Source organism: Aplosporella prunicola, assembly GCF_010093885.1.
Source record: "Aplosporella prunicola CBS 121167 unplaced genomic scaffold K452scaffold_8, whole genome shotgun sequence".
Classification (NCBI taxonomy): Eukaryota; Fungi; Ascomycota; class Dothideomycetes; order Botryosphaeriales; family Aplosporellaceae; genus Aplosporella; species Aplosporella prunicola.
In genome coordinates, this window is record NW_022983536.1 from 663054 (window position 1) to 681752 (window position 18699).

At 55.2% G+C, this 18699-nt stretch overlaps 5 protein-coding genes across 5 annotated transcripts; 1 reads left to right on the forward strand and 4 right to left on the reverse strand.

The window, feature by feature from the left end:
* Window positions 1–118: 118 nt before the first annotated feature.
* K452DRAFT_247209 (uncharacterized protein) lies at window positions 119–4017 on the reverse strand. The gene is made up of 2 exons (XM_033538049.1): window positions 3572–4017; window positions 119–3501 (listed from the first exon to the last, which is right to left on the reverse strand). Exons 1-2 carry the CDS (start codon window positions 3918–3920, stop codon window positions 293–295), a joined length of 3558 nt encoding a protein of 1185 aa, XP_033399499.1. The 5' UTR covers window positions 3921–4017; the 3' UTR covers window positions 119–292.
* Window positions 4018–5333: 1316 nt separating this feature from the next.
* K452DRAFT_285824 (uncharacterized protein) lies at window positions 5334–7151 on the reverse strand. The gene is made up of 2 exons (XM_033540171.1): window positions 6891–7151; window positions 5334–6790 (listed from the first exon to the last, which is right to left on the reverse strand). The coding sequence occupies exons 1-2, from the start codon at window positions 6950–6952 to the stop codon at window positions 5572–5574; spliced, it is 1281 nt and encodes a 426-aa protein (XP_033399500.1). The 5' UTR covers window positions 6953–7151; the 3' UTR covers window positions 5334–5571.
* A 488-nt stretch (window positions 7152–7639) lies between these two features.
* On the reverse strand, window positions 7640–12526 carry K452DRAFT_162339 (uncharacterized protein). The gene is made up of 2 exons (XM_033535684.1): window positions 12512–12526; window positions 7640–12306 (listed from the first exon to the last, which is right to left on the reverse strand). Exon 2 carries the CDS (start codon window positions 12141–12143, stop codon window positions 7851–7853), a length of 4293 nt encoding a protein of 1430 aa, XP_033399501.1. The 5' UTR covers window positions 12144–12306; window positions 12512–12526; the 3' UTR covers window positions 7640–7850.
* Window positions 12527–14274: 1748 nt separating this feature from the next.
* On the reverse strand, window positions 14275–17451 carry K452DRAFT_285828 (uncharacterized protein). The gene is made up of 4 exons (XM_033540172.1): window positions 16677–17451; window positions 15050–16327; window positions 14870–14936; window positions 14275–14695 (listed from the first exon to the last, which is right to left on the reverse strand). The coding sequence occupies exons 1-4, from the start codon at window positions 16956–16958 to the stop codon at window positions 14574–14576; spliced, it is 1749 nt and encodes a 582-aa protein (XP_033399502.1). The 5' UTR covers window positions 16959–17451; the 3' UTR covers window positions 14275–14573.
* An 8-nt stretch (window positions 17452–17459) lies between these two features.
* K452DRAFT_268194 (uncharacterized protein) lies at window positions 17460–18548 on the forward strand. The gene is made up of 3 exons (XM_033538876.1): window positions 17460–17823; window positions 17881–18107; window positions 18173–18548. The coding sequence occupies exons 1-3, from the start codon at window positions 17583–17585 to the stop codon at window positions 18461–18463; spliced, it is 759 nt and encodes a 252-aa protein (XP_033399503.1). The 5' UTR covers window positions 17460–17582; the 3' UTR covers window positions 18464–18548.
* Window positions 18549–18699: the final 151 nt, after the last annotated feature.

An 18699-nucleotide genomic window follows, 5' to 3' on the forward strand; every position in this document is an offset into this window, starting at 1 on the left:
CAATGAATAAAATCAAACGAACGAAGAAAATCGTCTCAAAAAGCAAACCAACTCCTCGAAGAAAACAGCAGCACAATTAAAAGAGGAAACGCCTCACAAAAACCGAATAATTTAATTACCAGACACCTGCAACCAACCAACAGTAGCTACATAACCCGCATCCCACGCAAGCAAAGCAGGCAGCAGGTATCTCATCTATCTAACCACGAGAAAGCAGCAACAGCAAGAACATCCTTCCCAACCACCCACCACAATCACAACCCCCCACCGAAACCCAAACCCACACAAACCCTCAAGCCCTCCGCTTCCCCTTCGAGCCCTTCGCCGGCCCCAAAGCCGGAAACTCATCTCTCCCTACCGCAGCAGCAGCAGCATCATCATCATCAACACCCACAAACCCAAGCCCGACACCGCCGTCCTCGTCATCGTCCTCAAACTCATCCATCATGCGCCGCCTGCCCTCGGCACGACTCTGCTCCTCGGCCAAGCTCAGCTGCAGCGCGTACTCTAGATCGGCATCCATGACGTTGCCGGCGGAGCTCGAGCCGCCCGCAACAGCAGCAGCAGCAGCAGCGCCAAAGCCATCGGCGAAGCCCAAGGGCGGCGTGCGCCGCGACGACGATGACGCGCCCGAGGCCTTGTGGTGGCTCTTCGCGTAGCGGATTGGGATGTCAAACGCCGTGTCCGGAACAGCCGTCGGCGTGGGTTCGTCCGGGAAGGATGGGAAGTCGTTGGCCTCTGCTTCCAAGCTGAGCCGGATGGCTTCGGCAATGTCGGCGTCGAGCTCCTCTTCGCTCTTTGTTGGCGGACTGCTTGACGGAGTCTCGGTGGCCAAGACTGTCGGTGTGTCGCTTATAACTGAGCTGGCTTGGCTCTGGCTTTGGCTTTGACTTTGCCGTTTCACCGCATCGTTTTGAGCGCTCTCCTGTGAAAGCAACGTCGCGTACGCGAGAGCTTGCTCTTCATCATCGAGAAGGTCTACGCCAAACCGGCCAGCCAAATGCTCAGCGTCGCGCTGCCTCTGCAACTGGTCGCGCTCCATCTCGAATTGCTCATGCGCAATGTAGTCTTTGATCTTCGAGCGACCAGAGGCAGAGAACTTCGGACCCTCACCGCCATTGTTGCTACCGCGTTCGGAGCGGCGCAGGCGACGCTTGCTGGTCTTGTACTGGTCTGCGGCGCTTGAACTGTAGCTCCAATAGCGGAGGTGCGTACCAAGTGAGACCATACCGCGCAGAACAGTTGAGTCCGGGTCCAAACAGACGGCACCAGCAGCGAACAGGTTAATGCCCACACCTTGGGCGGAAGCCTGCGCCTGGACCAAACGACGCCGAGCACGAGAAGAAAACCGCGAGTTGAGTGTGCGAATGGGCTGCATAGAAGATGCCAACGGATCCCATGCTTGCACAAGACCATCGTTACCGCCGTGAACGAGATAGAGTGCGGTCATAGCAAGGCATGAAATCTGAGGCGAATCCGTATAGATGATGCGCACCGGATCCACGGTGTTAGTTAGCTCCGTTGATTTAGAAGTCGGAGCACGCATATCCCACAGGAAGACACTGCCCATTTGCGTGCCTGCAGCGACGAAGCGGGCTCGTTGACCGGGTACGTCCGCGGGTGTGGCAGGTTGGCTACCAGTCGAGAACGGCGATGCAAATGGCGAAGACGCGTTCGAAGCTCCAGAAAACCCAAAGATAGGGTCTTCGGACAGCGTCATGGTAGCGTACGTGGAAACGTCAAGAGTGGTTGTCAAAACTTGGACGTTCTTTGCACCACCAAATGCTAGATCGGAGCAACGCCATTCCTCAGCCATATTCGCACGTTCCGGAGAGCCTGTCGCCGAGGATTGGATGGAGAGACTGCGCAATCTCTCCATTGGAGGCGGTTTCGGTGCTGAGACCGGCTCCGAACCACCGAAGAGAGATGACATCGGCTCAGTCGTCTCCAAAGCATCAGCCACCAGCCTAGGCTTGACCTCCAGCTTAGTAGAAACCCTCAGGCGTGTGAACCGTTTCGCCGAAGCTGTACTATCTTCTTCTTCATCGAGCCCGCATTGGAAGACGACTATGTTTTCTCCAGCAAAGTTGCCGTCATCGCCCGCGAAATCAACTTCCATCCGCCTTCTCATATCCCAACCGAGACAGGCTCTACGAAAGTCAATAGGCTTCATGCGTAAGTATGACTCGATCTCTCTAGTCTCAGCTTTAATTTGGTCCTGGTTCAGGCACATGCCGTTCCAAGATGACCGAGGAGAGTACGTGCCATCAAGCTCCGCATCTTTGTACGGGTTAGGGCGAGCCACACGGCGACTGGGTTCGACTTCGTTCCAGTAAACAGTGCGACCGGTTGTCCAGGCCATCCGTTCCAAAGTGGGCTCATCAAGACGAGCTCCACGAGCAACAGGTGCCCGCTTTGGGAGCTTGGTAAGGTAGAAAAGCTCACCCAACGCGTTGAGAGCAACGCACCAGATACGGTTTTGAGCTTGACGCTTTGGCGAGTACGAATCATCTACCGCGAGAGCGATGATGGGAACACCAGGGCTAATGACCCATCGAGCCGTAATCTCGCCCCTGGTAAGACGAGAGTCTCGCAGACCATCGGCCCCAAGGCTGTAGGCCGTGATGACACCGGAGGAAGAACCACACATGATGCCTACAAGACCATCGGACAAAGAAGGGATCGTGTTCGACTTGGCGATCCAAACCGAGCATATGGCCTCGGTAGTAGACAACAGACGAGGGATTCCCAACTCCGGTGATTCCATTTCCATGGGCAGTGACAGAAAGCGTCCCCGCAGTTCCTCCGTCGAACGATAGTAAATGCGGCCTCCGGGATTTCCTTCTCCATGCACCATACCATAGGGTTGCCCAACATCCATGACGTTAGGGACGCCAATGATATTGCCAGGGCCAAGACCCCACATCGCATCTCCTCGGTGGAGCTCGTCGAATTGGAGGAAGAGCTGCGGATCGGACAATCCCCAGTTATCAATTTTGCCAGCACTAGGCTCACTGGTTGACGCCATACCAACATCGTCGGCTCCGTGGATGAAGGACGGAAGACGCTTGTTGAGCCCGGTTCCAAATGTAGCATGCAGATGATTCACAGTGGTGTACAGCTGCGAATTGTACATGATGATGGCGCTTGGGACCTGGGCAGCTCCCGAGCGTGCGTTTGTCGAAGCATTCGGCAACGGCATGGGCTTGCCGCGGCCCAGAGACCGTAACAGGCGGGTACGCAGAATGTACTCGCTCCTCCATGACGCCAGAGCAGTAAGCCGAGCAAACGCTCTTCTGTCAGACCGCAGGTTATCCTGGTCTTCATCCGAAGCCAGATAATCGGAAGTCGCGGTGAGCGATTCCGGCCCGGGGAAGTATCGAGCGAAGGCGACTCGCCACGCGTGGGGAGTAGTTACGAGGTCATGGAAGCGGTGAGAAACGAGAGCCACAGCGGACAGATCGTTTGGCGGGAGATGAGAAAGAGCGTGCGTCAAAATTTCTGCGGCGTATATCAGTTGCTGCTGCCTATAACCATGCGCTCTGACTCATAGTTTTGGGCGTGTCCGTACCGTTTGGCAGCTTCGCGATGGCGGAGCTCTTGTCGCCGGGCTTTCGGCTCTTCTTGACGACCTCGAATATGGGCAACTCGGGCTTCTTCAGAGGCGAAGGTGCCAGAGCATTCTCGTATTCTTCGATCCGGTTGCGCGGCGGAGGGCTGGTCTTCAACCGCGATTTGGTGTCGCGTCCGTCAACAGCGCCCTCGGGGCCTGGCTGCCCTCCCGCGCCGCTCCCTGGCAAGAGCGGCGGGAGGGACGCATCGTAAGACTCGAGTCCATGCTGGGAAGGAGTGGCTTCGGGTTGGGTCGCGGTTGGTTCGGTGGACGCGTGGTGGAGGACGTCAGAGAGCTCTGAGTGCATAAAAATTCGTGGGAAAGAAACTAGGAAAGGTGGTACTGAGCCAGGTCGACTGGTTCAGTGGTGAGTCGGACGCGGTCGCGGTGGGTGAGATTCGCCTTCGGAGTGGAGTGGAAGAGGGTAAATCTGCGATGTGACGTTTGGATAAATCGGGGTCGCGTCGGCCCTCCTTCACGTGGCGATTCCGACGCGAGAGCTTCCATCAACGTGCCGGCTAAACTTCGATCTACATAGGTACTCCCGTGTACTCATTGCTAGGTATCAAATAGGACATCTGAAATCTGTCATTTTGTCTGACAGTCAGACATACATACATCCTCAATGGTCGATGGCCACCACTTACTCCTACCATCTTCAACTCTCGCACCACACACCACGCACCCGGAACGCACCCCAACCCGATTCGCCAATGAGTCCCCCGCCACCACGCGCACAGACAGCTGCAGATAGCCAGCAGCCAGACGCCCAAAGTTGCAACACCAGCCTGCACGATCCCCAAACAAGCAACCCTCTGCACAAAAACATCCAACGTCTCAAGAAGTTGGCCGGTAGTAGCACAGAGGCCAACGCGGCTCTTCAACGTCCCCTGCACCTCTCCCAAACAAGCATGTCCACAAGCATGCCCCTCCCTTGCAACTTCCTACGTCTACACTCGTGGTTAGTCGTGTCACCATGCCACACTCGTGCGCCCTTGACTCTGCTGGGATTAACCGCGCGGTTCAGGGCCTCGTCGTGTTGTGTGGTGCGGCTTGCGGCTGTGACCAGGGCTTCTGCCGCTAGACAAACATGGTGGATTGTCTTTGTCATTATTGGTTAAGTTTGGCTTTGACGTCCGTATCTTTGCGCTGACGGGCGGCTGTGCTCATGTGCTATTGACAAATTGGCAGTTATGGACAGATTACATTGGAACTGACGCTTTCCTTTGACGGTTTTATTTTAAGGCACCGGATAATTTGCCCACCCCACGTGATAGCATCTACAGAATTATATAATATATTTTCTACTCTTTAAAATCTTAGGTCTCTATACCCTTATAAGTACCTTTATACCCTTCGAATATTTTATTTTTATACCCTTATAGATACTCTAGTAGTCGTATATATCTATACCTCTATACTCTCGTAGTATACTCTACTACTCGTATATTTTTACTCAATATATAGTTAAGGGGTGGATAAAATATCTAGAAGGGGTAGGTAAATTATCCGGGGCCTTATTTTAGTTAGTTGATTAGTTTATCTAATATATCTATATGCAGCTGGAAACTATGACGGACAGGCATTCATTTAGTTACTTTGCCAAATACACAACTTCGACTTTCACAATCCCATGGATAAGCGCAGTGAACATCACATCTGGAATTAATCTGAACACGGGGAACAATCTAATGTTATGATATCCATGATTAGGTAATCCAGCTGGAAGCACGCCCGTAATAGAGAATATGTACATCTATCTCATCGCACAAGGAACCACTGATCTCAACGCCGAAGCAAGCGATCGATTGAATGATTGATTCCACGCTAGGGTATCTACAGTCCGCTCTACCCACCTTATACCACGCACGCATCTAGCTCTACCCTCAAAGCCCCTACCACAGCCCAAAAAAACAGCTGGACCAAGGAGCAGAAGAAGCAGGAAGAGGAAAGCCCACCTACTCCGCCTCCTTAGCCAGCTCCTCCTCCATCTCCTCCAGCAACTTCTGAATCGACCGCACGCCCCTAAGCAGATTCTCATCGGGCCCCTGGCCCGGCGTCCAAGCCGCATGCGCAAAATCGATCAACTTGACGACGGCAAGCTTGGGCTCGTCCTCATCCTCATCGTCCACATCCACATCAACCTCATCATCGTCCTCTTCATTCCAGCCCTTCGCCCCCGAACTCGTGGCCGTCTGAACATCGCCTTCAGCCTTCCTCGCCGCGTCGCGCAGCTCCAGCGCCGCCTCCGCATCGCCCTCGTACACGAACAGCAAGCTGGCGCTGTACATCCTGCTCTCCTCGCGCTCCAAGACGGCGCGCACGGCCTTGACGTCGGCCAAGAAGCGCTGTGTCGTCTTGCGCGCAGCAGCAGGGCCGACACCCGCCGCGCGCACGACTAGAAACTCCCTGAACGCGTCGCGCACGCTGTCGGCGCTGAACGCGCGCCCGTACAGCTTGTTGAACGTCTTGTACCCGCTCGTCCGGTCCAGCGTCGCGAACTGGTCCGTCTCGGTGGCCGTCGCGCGCGGCGCGTCGGCGCCCTGCTGCGCCGGCGTCGGCGCGCCCTGCCAGACGCGCATGCCCGCGACGCGGAACCCGAGGCTGGAGCTGGTGGTTTCGGCGGCGACCTTGTCGAGGCGGGCGCGCTTGGCGGGCGCGGCGTCGTCGTCGTAGAGGCGCGCGCCGAGCTTGAGGTCGAGGATGTTGGGGCGGGCGAAGCCGGCCGCCGCGTTCGCCAGCACGATGCTCGTCTCCGTGTCCAGCTTCTTGCCCTTCATAGGGCCCGGGTCGTCGGGCTTCAGCGTCGCTGCTGTACCTGGTGCTGCCTCTTTCTCCTCTTCCTCCGCCTGCTGCTGCGGCTGCTGCTGCCATGCAGCCTTGGAGTCCACGCCGCCCATCTTGCCCGCCATGCCGCCCGTCTCGCCAAACGAGCCCCCGAGCACGCTGTCCTTAGCCGCGGCGCCCGCCTCCGGTATGGCCGGCGCAGCCGCAGTGGCGCTGTCCACAGCCGCGGCGCTCGACGCCGTCGCGTCCAGCTGCAGCGTCCCCATGAACGTGGGCATGTACGCCGCCAGCGCGCCGTGTTCCGCATTGGCGGACTCGTAGAAGGCGATTTCGGCTGTTGTGCAGGGCTTGATGACGAGCTCGCCCGAGGGGTCCGACAGCACGCCGTCGCTGCGTTGGGGGGGCGCGTGTTAGCTACGCGTCGCGTGGCAGCTTGGACAGCGTGCGTGGATGCGAGAAAGAAGGAATCAAAACAAAAAAGGCAACTCACTGTCCCGCAGCCGCGTTCTCAAACGCGCTGAGCGTAGCAGGATCGATCTTCGACTGCGCCATAGCTCGCCTCGTTACTCCCAATCAACAAAGCACCGACAAGTAGGTAGGTAGGTAGGTAGATAAAACCGATAAACAGCGGCGATCAGTATTGTGGGGCCCCAAGCCTCGCTATTGTAGTTAGATAGATAGCCAGCTAACCAGGCAGTCGGTTGCGGGGTCGTCGTAGTGTGTCTCGCAAGGGAAGCGCGGGAGTGTGTGCAGACGGAAGAGACGGCACGCGGGGGGGGGGGGCAGCGTGGGCCTTTAAATTAAGCTCCCGGGACCAGGGTGCCGCGCGTAGGGCTGATGTCTCCAGATCTCTGCCCTGCTGGCCTGCCCCGTTTGATGACGATCTTCCCACTCTGCCGTGACGTCGGCGGCGCGTGGCTTTGTTGCGACGTCGAGTCGAGTGGAGGAGGTGGGGGCGGGGTCGGCTAGGTGGTGTTTTTTTTTTTGTTTTTTTTTTTTTTGTTGGAGGTTGCGCAAGGTTGATCTCATCGCACATACAGACAGTAGTACATATACGCATCACGTACAATAGGTAGGTAGCTAAAAGGCGATAACTAGATAGTTGGTGATAGGCCGTCAATGTCCTGAATTTTTCTCGTTGTTCCAGTGGACTTTCTATGTACGTACGTGCGTGACAGAATAGGACTAAACTAATAAACGTTCTTGGACTCGTCGCAATACTACTACAAATACGTATGGGGATGTTGAAAACGCTACAGGAGAGGGTAGTCAGGAAAGAAGCAGAAAAAAGGAAAAGCCAAAGAAACCTCTCTATGCCCAGGAGAACACGACAGCGGGTGATCCGGTACGCCACGCTACTCTGCTCTCTAAGTACCGTCGTGAAAACTGCGCATTGTTTTGCAAAAAAAAAAAAAAAAAAAAACACCTACGCCTATGTACACCTTCGCCCTCAAGGCTGGGTATCCTTATCCTTGCCATCGCCATCCCCGCCGCTGCTGCCTCCATCCTCTCTGTCAATCTTCGGCTGCCCCGCGAACGGCCCCAGTCCGAAATTCGGCGTCAGCTCCGTGTTCTGGCTGGGCGGGTTGCCCGGCTTCAACGCCTCCTTCACTACCACTGGATCCTCTGGCCTCGTGTCTTGGTGTACACCCATGCCCTCTTGCGCTTCAATGTCCGACTTGCCTCGCGCACGCGAGAAGCTGACATCGCTGCCCTCGTTGTCGCGACGCTCGATGGGACTCCAGCCCGCAATACTTCCGGCCACGATACCGGCCATGGCAGCCGCGGGGCCGAATGCCGAGTTGGAGCGCGACCGGTTGCGGCTGCGCGAGTGCGAGCTGAGCGGCGTGGGCGGAGCGGGCGTACCGCCCTCGCCGTCGCTGCGCTCGTTGTTCGGAGTTCTGGGCAACGAGTGGCTGCTACGAGAGCGGTGGAATGCCTCGCGCGGGTGCTGAAGCTTGAACTTGAGAGAGCTAAGACGGCCACCACGGATCCGCTTGATGAAAGCCAGTTCATCGCGGATCTCGAGAAGGCCTTGGTTCCACTCAAAGTCATCAGAGATGACGAGATCAGGCGTGGGCTTGCGCTTGAAGCGCTCCGGAACACAGGCACTGATTGCTTCGTCTGGAATTAGGCGGATGATAATACCAACCGGAATTGAAAGAGCGCCAAGCACAATCGAGTAGCCCCATTGAGCGCCATTCAGCTTTGTTACTGAGAAAGCAGCGCCACCAACGAAAACAATCAAGACTTGACCGCCGATCATGATCAAAGTGATGGCAATGAAGAAATAGTTGCGGTGCATGCCCTCGAAGATGTTGAACTTGTTGTCAAGGCGTCTGTTGTTGAACTCGTTGAAGATTTGCATCCACACGAAGGTGTTGAAAACGAGCGTCTCCAACTGGTCCTTCTCATGTTCGCTGTGGTAGGAGAGGATGCTGCTTCCAGCAAAGTAGAGAATGAATGTGACAACGAGCTGATAAATAGCCTGACCAATGATCATCTTCCACATAGTGAGCGTAATGAGTGGCGCCGACTTGGGGTCAGGCTTGCGCTCGAGCAGAGATGGGGTAGGCGGATCCGTCGCAAGCGCCAATGCCGCGAAAGTGTCCATGATCAGGTTGACCCACAAAAGCTGGACAGCAGTGAGGACAGACTCCTGGTTGGGGTTGGCGACGGCCGAAACGAACGTCAAGAGAACGGCAGTGATGTTGACAGTGAGCTGGAACTGCAAGAACTTCTTAACCGAGTCGTTGACGGCACGACCCCATAAGAGAGCCTTGACGATCGAAGAGAAGTTGTCATCCATGAGAATGATGGCCGACGCCTCTTTGGCGACTTCCGTACCAGCAATACCCATGGAGAAACCGACGTCGGCAGTCTTGAGCGCAGGCGCATCGTTGGTGCCATCACCAGTAACCGCAACAGTCTCACCAAGTTCCTTGAGACGCTTGACCAGAATCCTCTTGTCCTCGGGGCTAGAACGTGCAAGCACGCACAGCTTGGGTATAGCCTGGTCCATTTGGCGTTTGCTCAACTTTCTGAACGTGGGGCCCTCCATGACCAAACCACCGGGAACGAGGATACCGCAGTCTTCAGCGATGGCCTTTGCAGTCAAGACGTTATCTCCGGTGACCATGCGAACAAAGACACCGGCTTTCTGACAGTCCATAACCGCGTCGCGAACGCCCTCACGTAGCGGATCCTGAATACCTACGAGACCGAGGAAAGTCATGTTGCGGAAGATGTCGTCGAAGTCGGCCTGGCTTGGGTCGTCCTCCAACGTATGTGCGCCCTTCGGGGGCCATTGTTCAAAGTCGCGATACAAGAAGCCGATTGTGCGAAGTGACCGAGAAGCATACGTTTCGATGAGGTGAGAAAGCGCCTGGCGGTTGTCTTCGGTGAGACTCCGGACAGAGAGGTCCTTGGTAGCATCGACAACGGTGTCCGCTTTGGACAGCATGATTTCAGAGGCACCCTTGACGTACATCCGGTATTTGCCGTCATCAGTCTTCACCACAGCAGCCATGCATTTCCTTCCAGAGTCGAACGGAACCAGCTGTGCAATAGTCGCGTTGGATCGCTCAACGTTGACCGGTCCCATACCAAGGTAGTCGCGCGCGAAGTTCAGGAGTGCTGTTTCGGTCTTGGAACCAATAAAAGCTTTCTTTCCGTCTTCTTCGCCTTCGAACGCGGTAGAGTTGATGACGATGGATTGTTCAAAGAGTTCCTTGACGGGAGCGCCCAGAGTAGAAGCGAATTCGGTTGGGGAGACATCATCGACTTGATCGTCAGCCACTTGCTTTCCCTTGGAAGGGCTGTCCGGACTGCCTGGCTCCTGCGAAGGCCGACCCTTGCGGTCACCGAATCGAAGAGACGTGCCAAGCGAGCCTGCTACCACAGTCATCTTATTTTGGGTCAAAGTACCAGTCTTGTCGGAGCAGACCGTCGTAGCATTTCCCATAGTTTCGCAAGAGCGCAGAAGTCGCACCAAGTTGTTGTCCTTCAACATCCTTGTGGTAGCGAAAGCGAGAGCCAATGTCACAGCGAGGGGAAGACCTTCCGGAACAGCGACGACGACGACGGTAATAGCGACGATGAGGATGTTGAGGAAGTCCTGTCCCTTGTCGCTAGGGCTCTTGTCGGAGTGCGGAAGCTTGACCAAGAACTCGATGAAAAGGACGACGAAGAGAAGCAGCGCAGCACCACCGCCAAGTTTGGCAATGTACTCAGCGAGCACGTTCAGCTTGGACTGGAGCGGGGTGACCTCGCTGTCTTCCCGGAGAGCCATCATCGTCTTTCCGTAACTCGAGTGCACACCCGTCGCGGTGACCAAGAAAGAACCAACACCTTCCGAAACCTTTGCGCCGGAAAGGATGAACGGGTCCATCTTCTTGACACTCTGTCCAGCTTCCATGGCGCGCCAGACCTCATCCGCGGGAGTTTTCTTGAGGAGATCCGATTCACCCGTTGCCGAAGATTCGTCGCACTTGATGTTGTGGCCCTGGATGAAGATGCCGTCGACCGGGACCATGTCGCCCGGTTCCAGCAACATTACGTCTCCCACGAAAATGTCGTAAACGGAGGCCTCCCTCGTATCTCCCGAACGGATGACCTTGACGAGTCTGTCGGACTTCTTCTTGTTAAGCTTGACGAATTGGCGCTCCTTTTGCCAATCGTTTATAGCGCCAACGACAACAACAATGATGATGGCGACCATGATGGCAACACCTTCAACCCACTCGACGTGAGGCTCGCCATTCTCGCTCTTCGTGCCCAGAGTCTGATATAAACCGAGAGCAAGCGAGATGACTGCCGCGATAGTCAAGAGAATCAAAACCTTGTCGTTGTAGGCCATCCATGCCAACTGTAGGATGTTTTTCGGCTTCTTTTCCGGCAACCTATTATCAGAAAACACACGTAACCGATCCGCAAAAGCTCCTTCTTTTGGTCCATTTCGGTGCGAAGCGTTCGTATCCTGGCGAGCGAGATTTTGAGGCCGGGAATTCTTGTGATCCGTCTCCGTGCTCGAAGGCGTAGTCGCTTCCTCGAAAGATATGTATTTATCCAGATGCTGTTCGTCCACGCTAAGACCACTCTTCACATCGGTTTGCAAACCCTTCGCAATACCAGCCAATCCTCCCAGGGCATGGAAGGCTCCAACGCTTTTCGGGTTGTACATTTTGGATAACTGGCCGGGCGAAAACGCAAACTTATTGTCGTGAACTTCGAAAGCCTCCTCGGTACCCGGATCCGGAAGTAAGGCATCATGATCGTTAAGGATTTCGTCGTTGCCCTTGAAGTTCTTGCGGGTTTCCGGAGACGTGGGGGAAGTGTTGACGTAGGTCTCCCCATTGCTAGAAACGGACTGTCCGGTTTCCGTTTGCGAATCCACCGAGTTGCCTCTTGAGCGCGGTCCGTTTGGTACGGCGAGGTAGGCGGTAGGGTCGTGCAAGCGTGCCGTAGGCGAGGAAATATTATGAGGCGAGGTTGGTCTATCTTGGCCGCTCTCGAAGGAATTGGGGCTGCGTAGATTAATGGGCGAGGTGCTGGAAGGCGACTGTGCGCTCGAATCGAAACTCCTAGAGGACGCATTGTCGGGCAGATCTCCCAGCGGTACGGCGTTGCCCATGTCGGGGTTTACGGCTGAAGTGTCAATGGTGATGGTGGGGGCGCGTTGTCTGCGAGCGGGGCCAGGAGAAGGTGTATCGCGCCCCTCGTGCTCAGTGCCCTTGTCAGCCATGTTGACCGCCTGTCACCGGGGTCCTGAGGCTGAAAGAGAAGCAGGGATTCGTAGGAGCCTAGTGAGACAAGGCTGGAAGGCGCTTTTATAGAGGCGCAGCGGTAGCGATTATGGCGAGTCCAGCATGGGTGTACAGAGAGAATATGTATGCCTAAAAGATGGGCTGTGCAGATCCAGTCAATAAGTGTTGAATTCCAAGTAGCGAAGAGGACTTCTCCACGTGCGCTAGTGGCGATCGCGACCAGAGGCGAGCGAAGGATAGAGCCGGGGAATGGAGCTGAGCTTGCTTGGGTACATTGGGGCTGTGCCCGGCAACCAGAGCACGGAGCGGGCTGTGCAAGAAAGATTCAGGAAAGATATGGACGTACTGGCCGCGCGGTGGTGCTCAGGTTCAGCAGCAGGGAACTCCAATGGGAGGCGGACGGTGCCAGCGAAGGCGGAAGGTTTTGGAGTAGTGGTACTTGTCGAGCAGGAGTGGTGAAGCTATGGGTGACAGGAAGCCCGAGCAAAGCAGTAGCGAGTTTGCGAGCGAGGTGGATGGGGCGTCGAGGATGGTGGTGGTCATAGAGTGAGGAGAAGCAATCTAGGCGGTTTCCCCAAAGCCAAGTCGGACGTGAGAGGGAAGTAAAGCAGCAGCAGCAAGAGCAATCGCCCTGTGCTTGAGAGGGCGCGAGCGAACGGTTGTGGAGCCAAGTGCACTGCCTCAAACCAAGCCGTTTCAGGCCAAGCGCCGTGCGCTCCCGCGTTGCGCTTCCCTGCCACCACAATGCAGAAGGTGCCGCATCCAATCGTCGCGCGATTATATTACTCTTTTACCACTCGCTGCCCAACCTTGAACTCGCAAAAAGTCTCGTCTCTCGTCTCGACTCGCCCGCCAAGCGCGCGCGGAGTCCAAGTCGCCCATGGCCCAGGCCGCGCGGCGGGAAATTGACTTCAGGCGAGACCCCACGTGTCCCGCGCCAAACCTCATGAAGCCAAACCGTCTGGCCATCTCACACCGTTTCTCACCAGCCACAGCCCGCTAGCTATACAATACTGCTCACGGACCAACTGCGCCACATTTAGCTCAGCCACACTTCATGCGATCCCCAACATTAATCTGTAACCACCACTATCCACTCTTCCCTCTCTCTCGCCACCACTCGCCATCTACTCTAGGATACCACCTCAGCCACCGGCGAGAGCGATGTGGCGTCGCAGTGGCTGTCGCATATCGTACTCTACTCTACGCCATGCTACTGCCCAGCAACGGCTCAACATAGCGTCGGCTGGGCATCGTCATTCAACCCTCTAGATTCTGGGTCGATGCGACAAGCACACCACAGGCGTTTCCGTTACCGGCGCCTCCGTCTTGGATGCACAGCCCCCAAGTCGGTGTAGCCGCCGGAAGATTGCTCCGGAAAGCCAGGAAGCACAAAGGGAGGAGGAGCTCGGAAACGTTAGGATCCGGCGGCCATCGAGGTGCTTCAACCCCTTCTCCAGGAACCATCATCATCATCGTCATTTCTCTCTCTCCGCAGCAAGCAGCTGAGCGTCTCTCCCATTCCGGTATGCTGCTTATTGCTTAGCGTCGCCGCGTATGAACACCGTCTCTCGTACTCTATAAACAAAATATCCACAAACACTGATTTAGCAGCCGGCCAATCACAACGCCGTCTGGGGGAATAGCGCGAAATTTGACAAGCGCGTTTGAATCCTCACGGCTCACCCTGACGTAAGGTATCTTTGATGATGAGATCTGCCCATCTGGCTTATCTATTGGCTCGGCGCAGTCGGATGCGCAGCACTCTACTCTTACTCTACCTGATCATGGTAAACATCATCAGGTACTCTGCCATGTCGCATCTAAACTCCAACCCCCATCACTCAATCCCAGCCATACGCAGCACGGACGACGCTCATTTGACCACTTGCACCAAGCCTTCCCTTCTTCGGAACATCCAATATATTGCACGAGCTGCCAACCTGCCACACTAACGTGGTACGCCAGCTAGCCTCGTGCGAGTCTGTAACATTCCATTTCGCCAGCGTCCACTGTCAAATGCGTACGTCTCGCACTCCGAGTCGACTTTGACTTTAGCTCTGAAACTCTATCTACGCAAATATCGAATCATGTGAATACCACGTGTAGACGGGGGCGTCAAAACCATAACAATTCATCAAACAACTCAAACCCCGCACTCGTCCGCTTCAACGTCAATTTTTATTAACCGAAGACAACACACTTGGGAAATAGGAATCGAGACAAACTTTGCTATACCAATCTGGAATACTTTACGTTAAGTCTGCCAAGCACCAGCGTAGCTCTTGGCACGGGGGCAGTGCACCTCAGCCCCGCGTTCCGCTCTCATAGGCAGCTTTACTCGCCGGGAAAGGGGGCTACGAAACGCGTGATGAAGCCTCGCGGGGGGCGGCGAAACTTGGAGCGCTTTAGTTCTTGCCTTTGTTGAGCCTTGGCGTCCTGATGCGCAACACCAAGACCGTGGCGACGACCAGAGCCGCCACAGCAGAGAGGAACGCGAAGCGCAGGCTGTGCTCGTACGCGTGGATAACTGCGGCGAGGCAGAGTCAGCCTTCATCTCTCGCGTAGTCGTGAGGCTGACCAGCCGCCCTCCGTACAAAATACGGTGAGCAATGAGTTGACTGATCAGATCAGGCTAGAGCCTGGCGAGGGTAGGTGCTCAGAGGGATTAAGGGGCTGCGTCAATTGTTTTCCTGCTGCTCACCTTCTGTCTGATGCTTGGGCGTCAGTTCAAAGATTGCTCGAACCGACTTCCGCACTCGCTGGATGATCTGCCATGTCGAGGTATCAGTCAGTCTCCGGAACTTTTCAAGTAAAGAGCATCGTCAAGTGGCATGACGGCTTTGCTTCTGGGGTTGGAAGAGGAAAAGCCACTATCACTTACCTCGTCCTTATTTGGCCCTGTGACAAGTCTCTCCAGGTCGACCGAGAGTGCGTTCTGAACAATGAGACTGCTGATGGCAACGCCAAAGACGGAGCCCAGGCTCCTGGCCAAGCTCAAGGTACTCGACATGACGGCTTGGTCGACCTTTGTGCTGGCCGCAATAACCGTCAGAGTCGATGCTGGGAACGAGAAGCCCAAACCCCCGTTGACAGGCACTGCAAACACCGTCGCCAGCCAAACAGGGATACCATCCCACATGCAGCTCAATGCGATGGTACCGCTCAAAGTCAAAAGCGTGCCGCAAATAATGAGTGGCTTCGTGCGGCCTGTCCAGGTCATGATGAACCCAGAACCGACGCCAGTCAGCATGGTAGCAATCATAGGCGCGGTGAGCCGTAACCCCGACTGCGACGGCGAGTCGAGCTTGACGGCCTGGAAAAAGAGCGGCGCATTGAATATGATAGTGTTGCTTCCAATGTTGGAGAAGAAATTGGAGAACACGAGGTTACCCCGTGGTGAAGTGAAGAGCATGGATAGTGGCAAGACAGGGCGTTCAGCTTTAGACTCGACCCAGATGAGCATTGTACCTGCAATGCACGATACGACCAGCGAGATTATAACAAAGGGATGCAACCACGCAAGTACATTACCTCCAAGATTCAGCCCCAAGATCATGGATGCCACGGTCGTCGTCAGCAGGAAAGAGCCAGCCAGGTCGAAACTCTTAATGTGCTGACCGACAGTCTTGTTGGAGTGCTTTGCAAGATGCGGCCCGAGCGAACTGGGCATGGTGAAGCAGGCGGCCACAAGGATCAAAATCTGTGAGGGGATCTGTACGCCAAACATCCAGCGCCATCCCAGCGTGTCGCAGAGATACCCGCCGAATGCAGCACCGCACGCTAGGCCGCAACCATAGAATAGGTTGATATACGCTTGGTAGGTACCCCTGATCTCGAGAGGCACCAAGTCGTTAGACAAGATGGAACCCATTGACAGCACACCACCGGCGCCGAGGCCACAGAAAGCGCGGGCGGCGATGAAAGAGCCGATAGACTGGGCCAGACCACACCAGGCCGTTGTCACCATGAACATTACAAGCGAGAAGAGATAGACAGGTCGTCGGCCAATGGTATCGGAGACGCGAGCCAGGAGCGGTTGAAAGGCGGTCGACGTCAGCATGAATACCGTCGATAGCCAGGAAGCCGAGTTCGAGGAGTGGAAGTATGATGTTATAACCGGGTGACTGGAGGCCATAATGGTGGAGTCGAAAGAGGCGACCTGGTAAGTCTTAGCGGACACACATTTTCAAATGATAAGGCCGTTAGAGGTCATGTCAACGGAAATACCGGCTACAGACACTTCCTGCGTCACAGTAGCCGTGGCACAATCCATCGAAAGATACGGATGAACACGTAGGCTTGGTTGCACAAGACGATTCTCTTGTGTACACAGCCTGACAATCGAGGGAGAGGAAAAGAAAGAGAAAGAGAGGGAAAGAGAGACCCGTACTGTTGAGATGCAAACCGGCTTGTCTTCATGTATTTTTCTTTAAAAAACAAACCCCCAATCTTCTCATCAACCTCATAAAAAGCAACAACGAAGGAAAAGAGGAATTATAACAACTCACAAAGTACTGCAGCAAGACACCGCCATATATCAGCCAAAATCTCGTCACGCTAACGCCATTCAGGTAAGGTGATTTAGAACGAGTATCCTCTTCTTCCTCCGCCAGAGCAGGGAACGATTGAGCGCCTGGGCTCAAACCAGTCCCATAATCAGACGGGTGACTGTTGACTCTCGGTAGGCCTTCGTCTCGATTGCAATCCTCGGCGTCGTCAGCGGTCTGAAGGACTGACGATGATTGATTGCTGATGAGTGGTGTCCGCTCGTCCGGCCGATAGTCTGCCATTGCGTGCTGTTGAGGCAGAGGGAGACACTTGGTTGTTTGAGGAACAAGGGGTGGGAACTGCCAGCAGCCACTGCGGGGTAAAATTAAATATCAACCGCTATTGTTGGACACCAAAAAGAAAAAAAAGAAAAAAAAAGAAAAGAAAAAAAATATGAGGGCTTGCCAGGCCGGAAGACGGTTACAACCGGATGACAGGAGACGGGTTTTTGCCTGTGCTTTAGGAGAAGACGCCGCCAGCGCTTCCGGGAGTCGCGAGCTTGCAGGGAGCCTGGCTGTGTGTGGCTTTGTTCGGCGTGGTGGCGGAAAGTGAAAGTACTGTGCTGACTCCTTTCACGTACGTACATAAGTGTTTTTCCTGTGACACCTGAGGCCATCAACTGTTGTGACTGTGCGATGGTCAAAGGGCGCGATCCGCGATCAATGGCGGGTGGAACGTCGCGCTATGCCACACGGGGAAAGAGCGATCAGACCGACCAGTCACGTCATGGCCGGCTTCGGAGGGTGGGTCTGGAGTGAATGAGATAAGCATCGGTGGCCAACGCAGCCCTACGAATCCCAGAGTGTCTATTTGAGGATGACCATGACCATATCTTTGTCAGGATCCCATATCGCTACGCCGTGCAAATGAGACCGCCGTTCAGGATAGCTGTGCTCGAGTGCGACACTCCGCTCGACGAGGTCGTGAAAGAATATGGCCGCTATGGCGAGATTTTTGAAAAGCTCCTGAAGCAGGGGGCGGACGAGCTGGGCCAGCCGGACGTCGCTTCCTCAAAGGACATTCAGGTGACCAAATGGGACGTTGTCGAAAAGGAGGACGAGTACCCGGAGTTAGATAATGTTGACGCCGTCCTTCTTACCGGCTCCAGTAAGTAGCAATGCATGGTTGTCGTTGAGAGCAGCATATCTGATAAGAGGCGCCCAGAACATAACTCTTTTGACGACAAGTCTTGGATCCTGAAGCTTGTCGAGTTTACCAGAAAGGTGCTTGCACAGGACCGTGTGCGCTTGATAGGCGTCTGTTTCGGGCACCAGATCATCGGGCGTGCGATGGACGTCAAGGTGGGCAGAAGCGACCTTGGATGGGAGCTTGCAGTCCTGCCGATGGAGTTGACGGGAAAGGGCAAGGAGATATTTAAGCAAGGCACACTCGTACGTCAAACGCTGGTCACCACCCCTTGGCTGCATCGAGCGCCCACTCACCAAGCCTGGCATAGAACTACCACCAGATGCACCGCGACATAGTGTACGAGCTGCCTCAAGGAGTTGAGTTGCTGGGTCACTCGACGTTGTGCAACGTGCAGAGCATGTACGCCAAGGGTCGGCTCATCACGGTGCAGGGCCACCCCGAGTTCAACGAGAGGATCATGACAGTCCTCTTGTCGGCTCGACACGACCAGGGCATTTTTGATGACGAGCTGTACGAGAAGTCGATGAGGCGGGCTGGGAGTGCGCATGATGGGCTTGTGATTACGCAGGCGTTTGTGCGCTTCCTGTTGGAGGATTAGTGGCAGGCCCGTTATAGACGCCCGTTCCAAGTTTTATTTTTTTTCTTAGATAGATTGTCAATAGAGGCATTTTTCTTCGCTGGCGACGTCGCTCGTGGCCGTTGCAGATCAATCGTTTCAAGTGGAGGCGATGATATCACTCGGAGTGGGCGCCGTTTCGAGGGCTTGCGGGTGGCTGCACGCTGCGTGCTGAAGGCGAGTGGCCAGCCTTCACGGACGAACAAGCTCCTCGCAGT

What these genes read in the sequence shown, in the direction of transcription:
- K452DRAFT_285824 (XM_033540171.1), bottom strand. Translation starts at nt 6,952, where the DNA reads ATGGCGCAGTCGAAGATCGATCCTGCTACGCTCAGCGCGTTTGAGAAC. An exon ending in GAGAACGCGGCTGCGGGACA is followed by an intron (nt 6,791 to 6,890) that starts GTGAGTTGCCTT and finishes CCCCCAACGCAG; the next exon opens with CGACGGCGTGCTGTCGGACC.
- K452DRAFT_247209 (XM_033538049.1), bottom strand. Translation starts at nt 3,920, where the DNA reads ATGCACTCAGAGCTCTCTGACGTCCTCCACCACGCGTCCACCGAACCA. An exon ending in CATCGCGAAGCTGCCAAACG is followed by an intron (nt 3,502 to 3,571) that starts GTACGGACACGC and finishes TATACGCCGCAG; the next exon opens with AAATTTTGACGCACGCTCTT.
- K452DRAFT_285828 (XM_033540172.1), bottom strand. Translation starts at nt 16,958, where the DNA reads ATGGCAGACTATCGGCCGGACGAGCGGACACCACTCATCAGCAATCAA. An exon ending in GTGTCTTGCTGCAGTACTTT is followed by an intron (nt 16,328 to 16,676) that starts GTGAGTTGTTAT and finishes AAGACTTACCAG; the next exon opens with GTCGCCTCTTTCGACTCCAC. An exon ending in CAGGGCCAAATAAGGACGAG is followed by an intron (nt 14,937 to 15,049) that starts GTAAGTGATAGT and finishes TCGACATGGCAG; the next exon opens with ATCATCCAGCGAGTGCGGAA.
- K452DRAFT_162339 (XM_033535684.1), bottom strand. Translation starts at nt 12,143, where the DNA reads ATGGCTGACAAGGGCACTGAGCACGAGGGGCGCGATACACCTTCTCCT.
- K452DRAFT_268194 (XM_033538876.1), top strand. Translation starts at nt 17,583, where the DNA reads ATGAGACCGCCGTTCAGGATAGCTGTGCTCGAGTGCGACACTCCGCTC. An exon ending in CGTCCTTCTTACCGGCTCCA is followed by an intron (nt 17,824 to 17,880) that starts GTAAGTAGCAAT and finishes AGAGGCGCCCAG; the next exon opens with AACATAACTCTTTTGACGAC. An exon ending in TATTTAAGCAAGGCACACTC is followed by an intron (nt 18,108 to 18,172) that starts GTACGTCAAACG and finishes AGCCTGGCATAG; the next exon opens with AACTACCACCAGATGCACCG.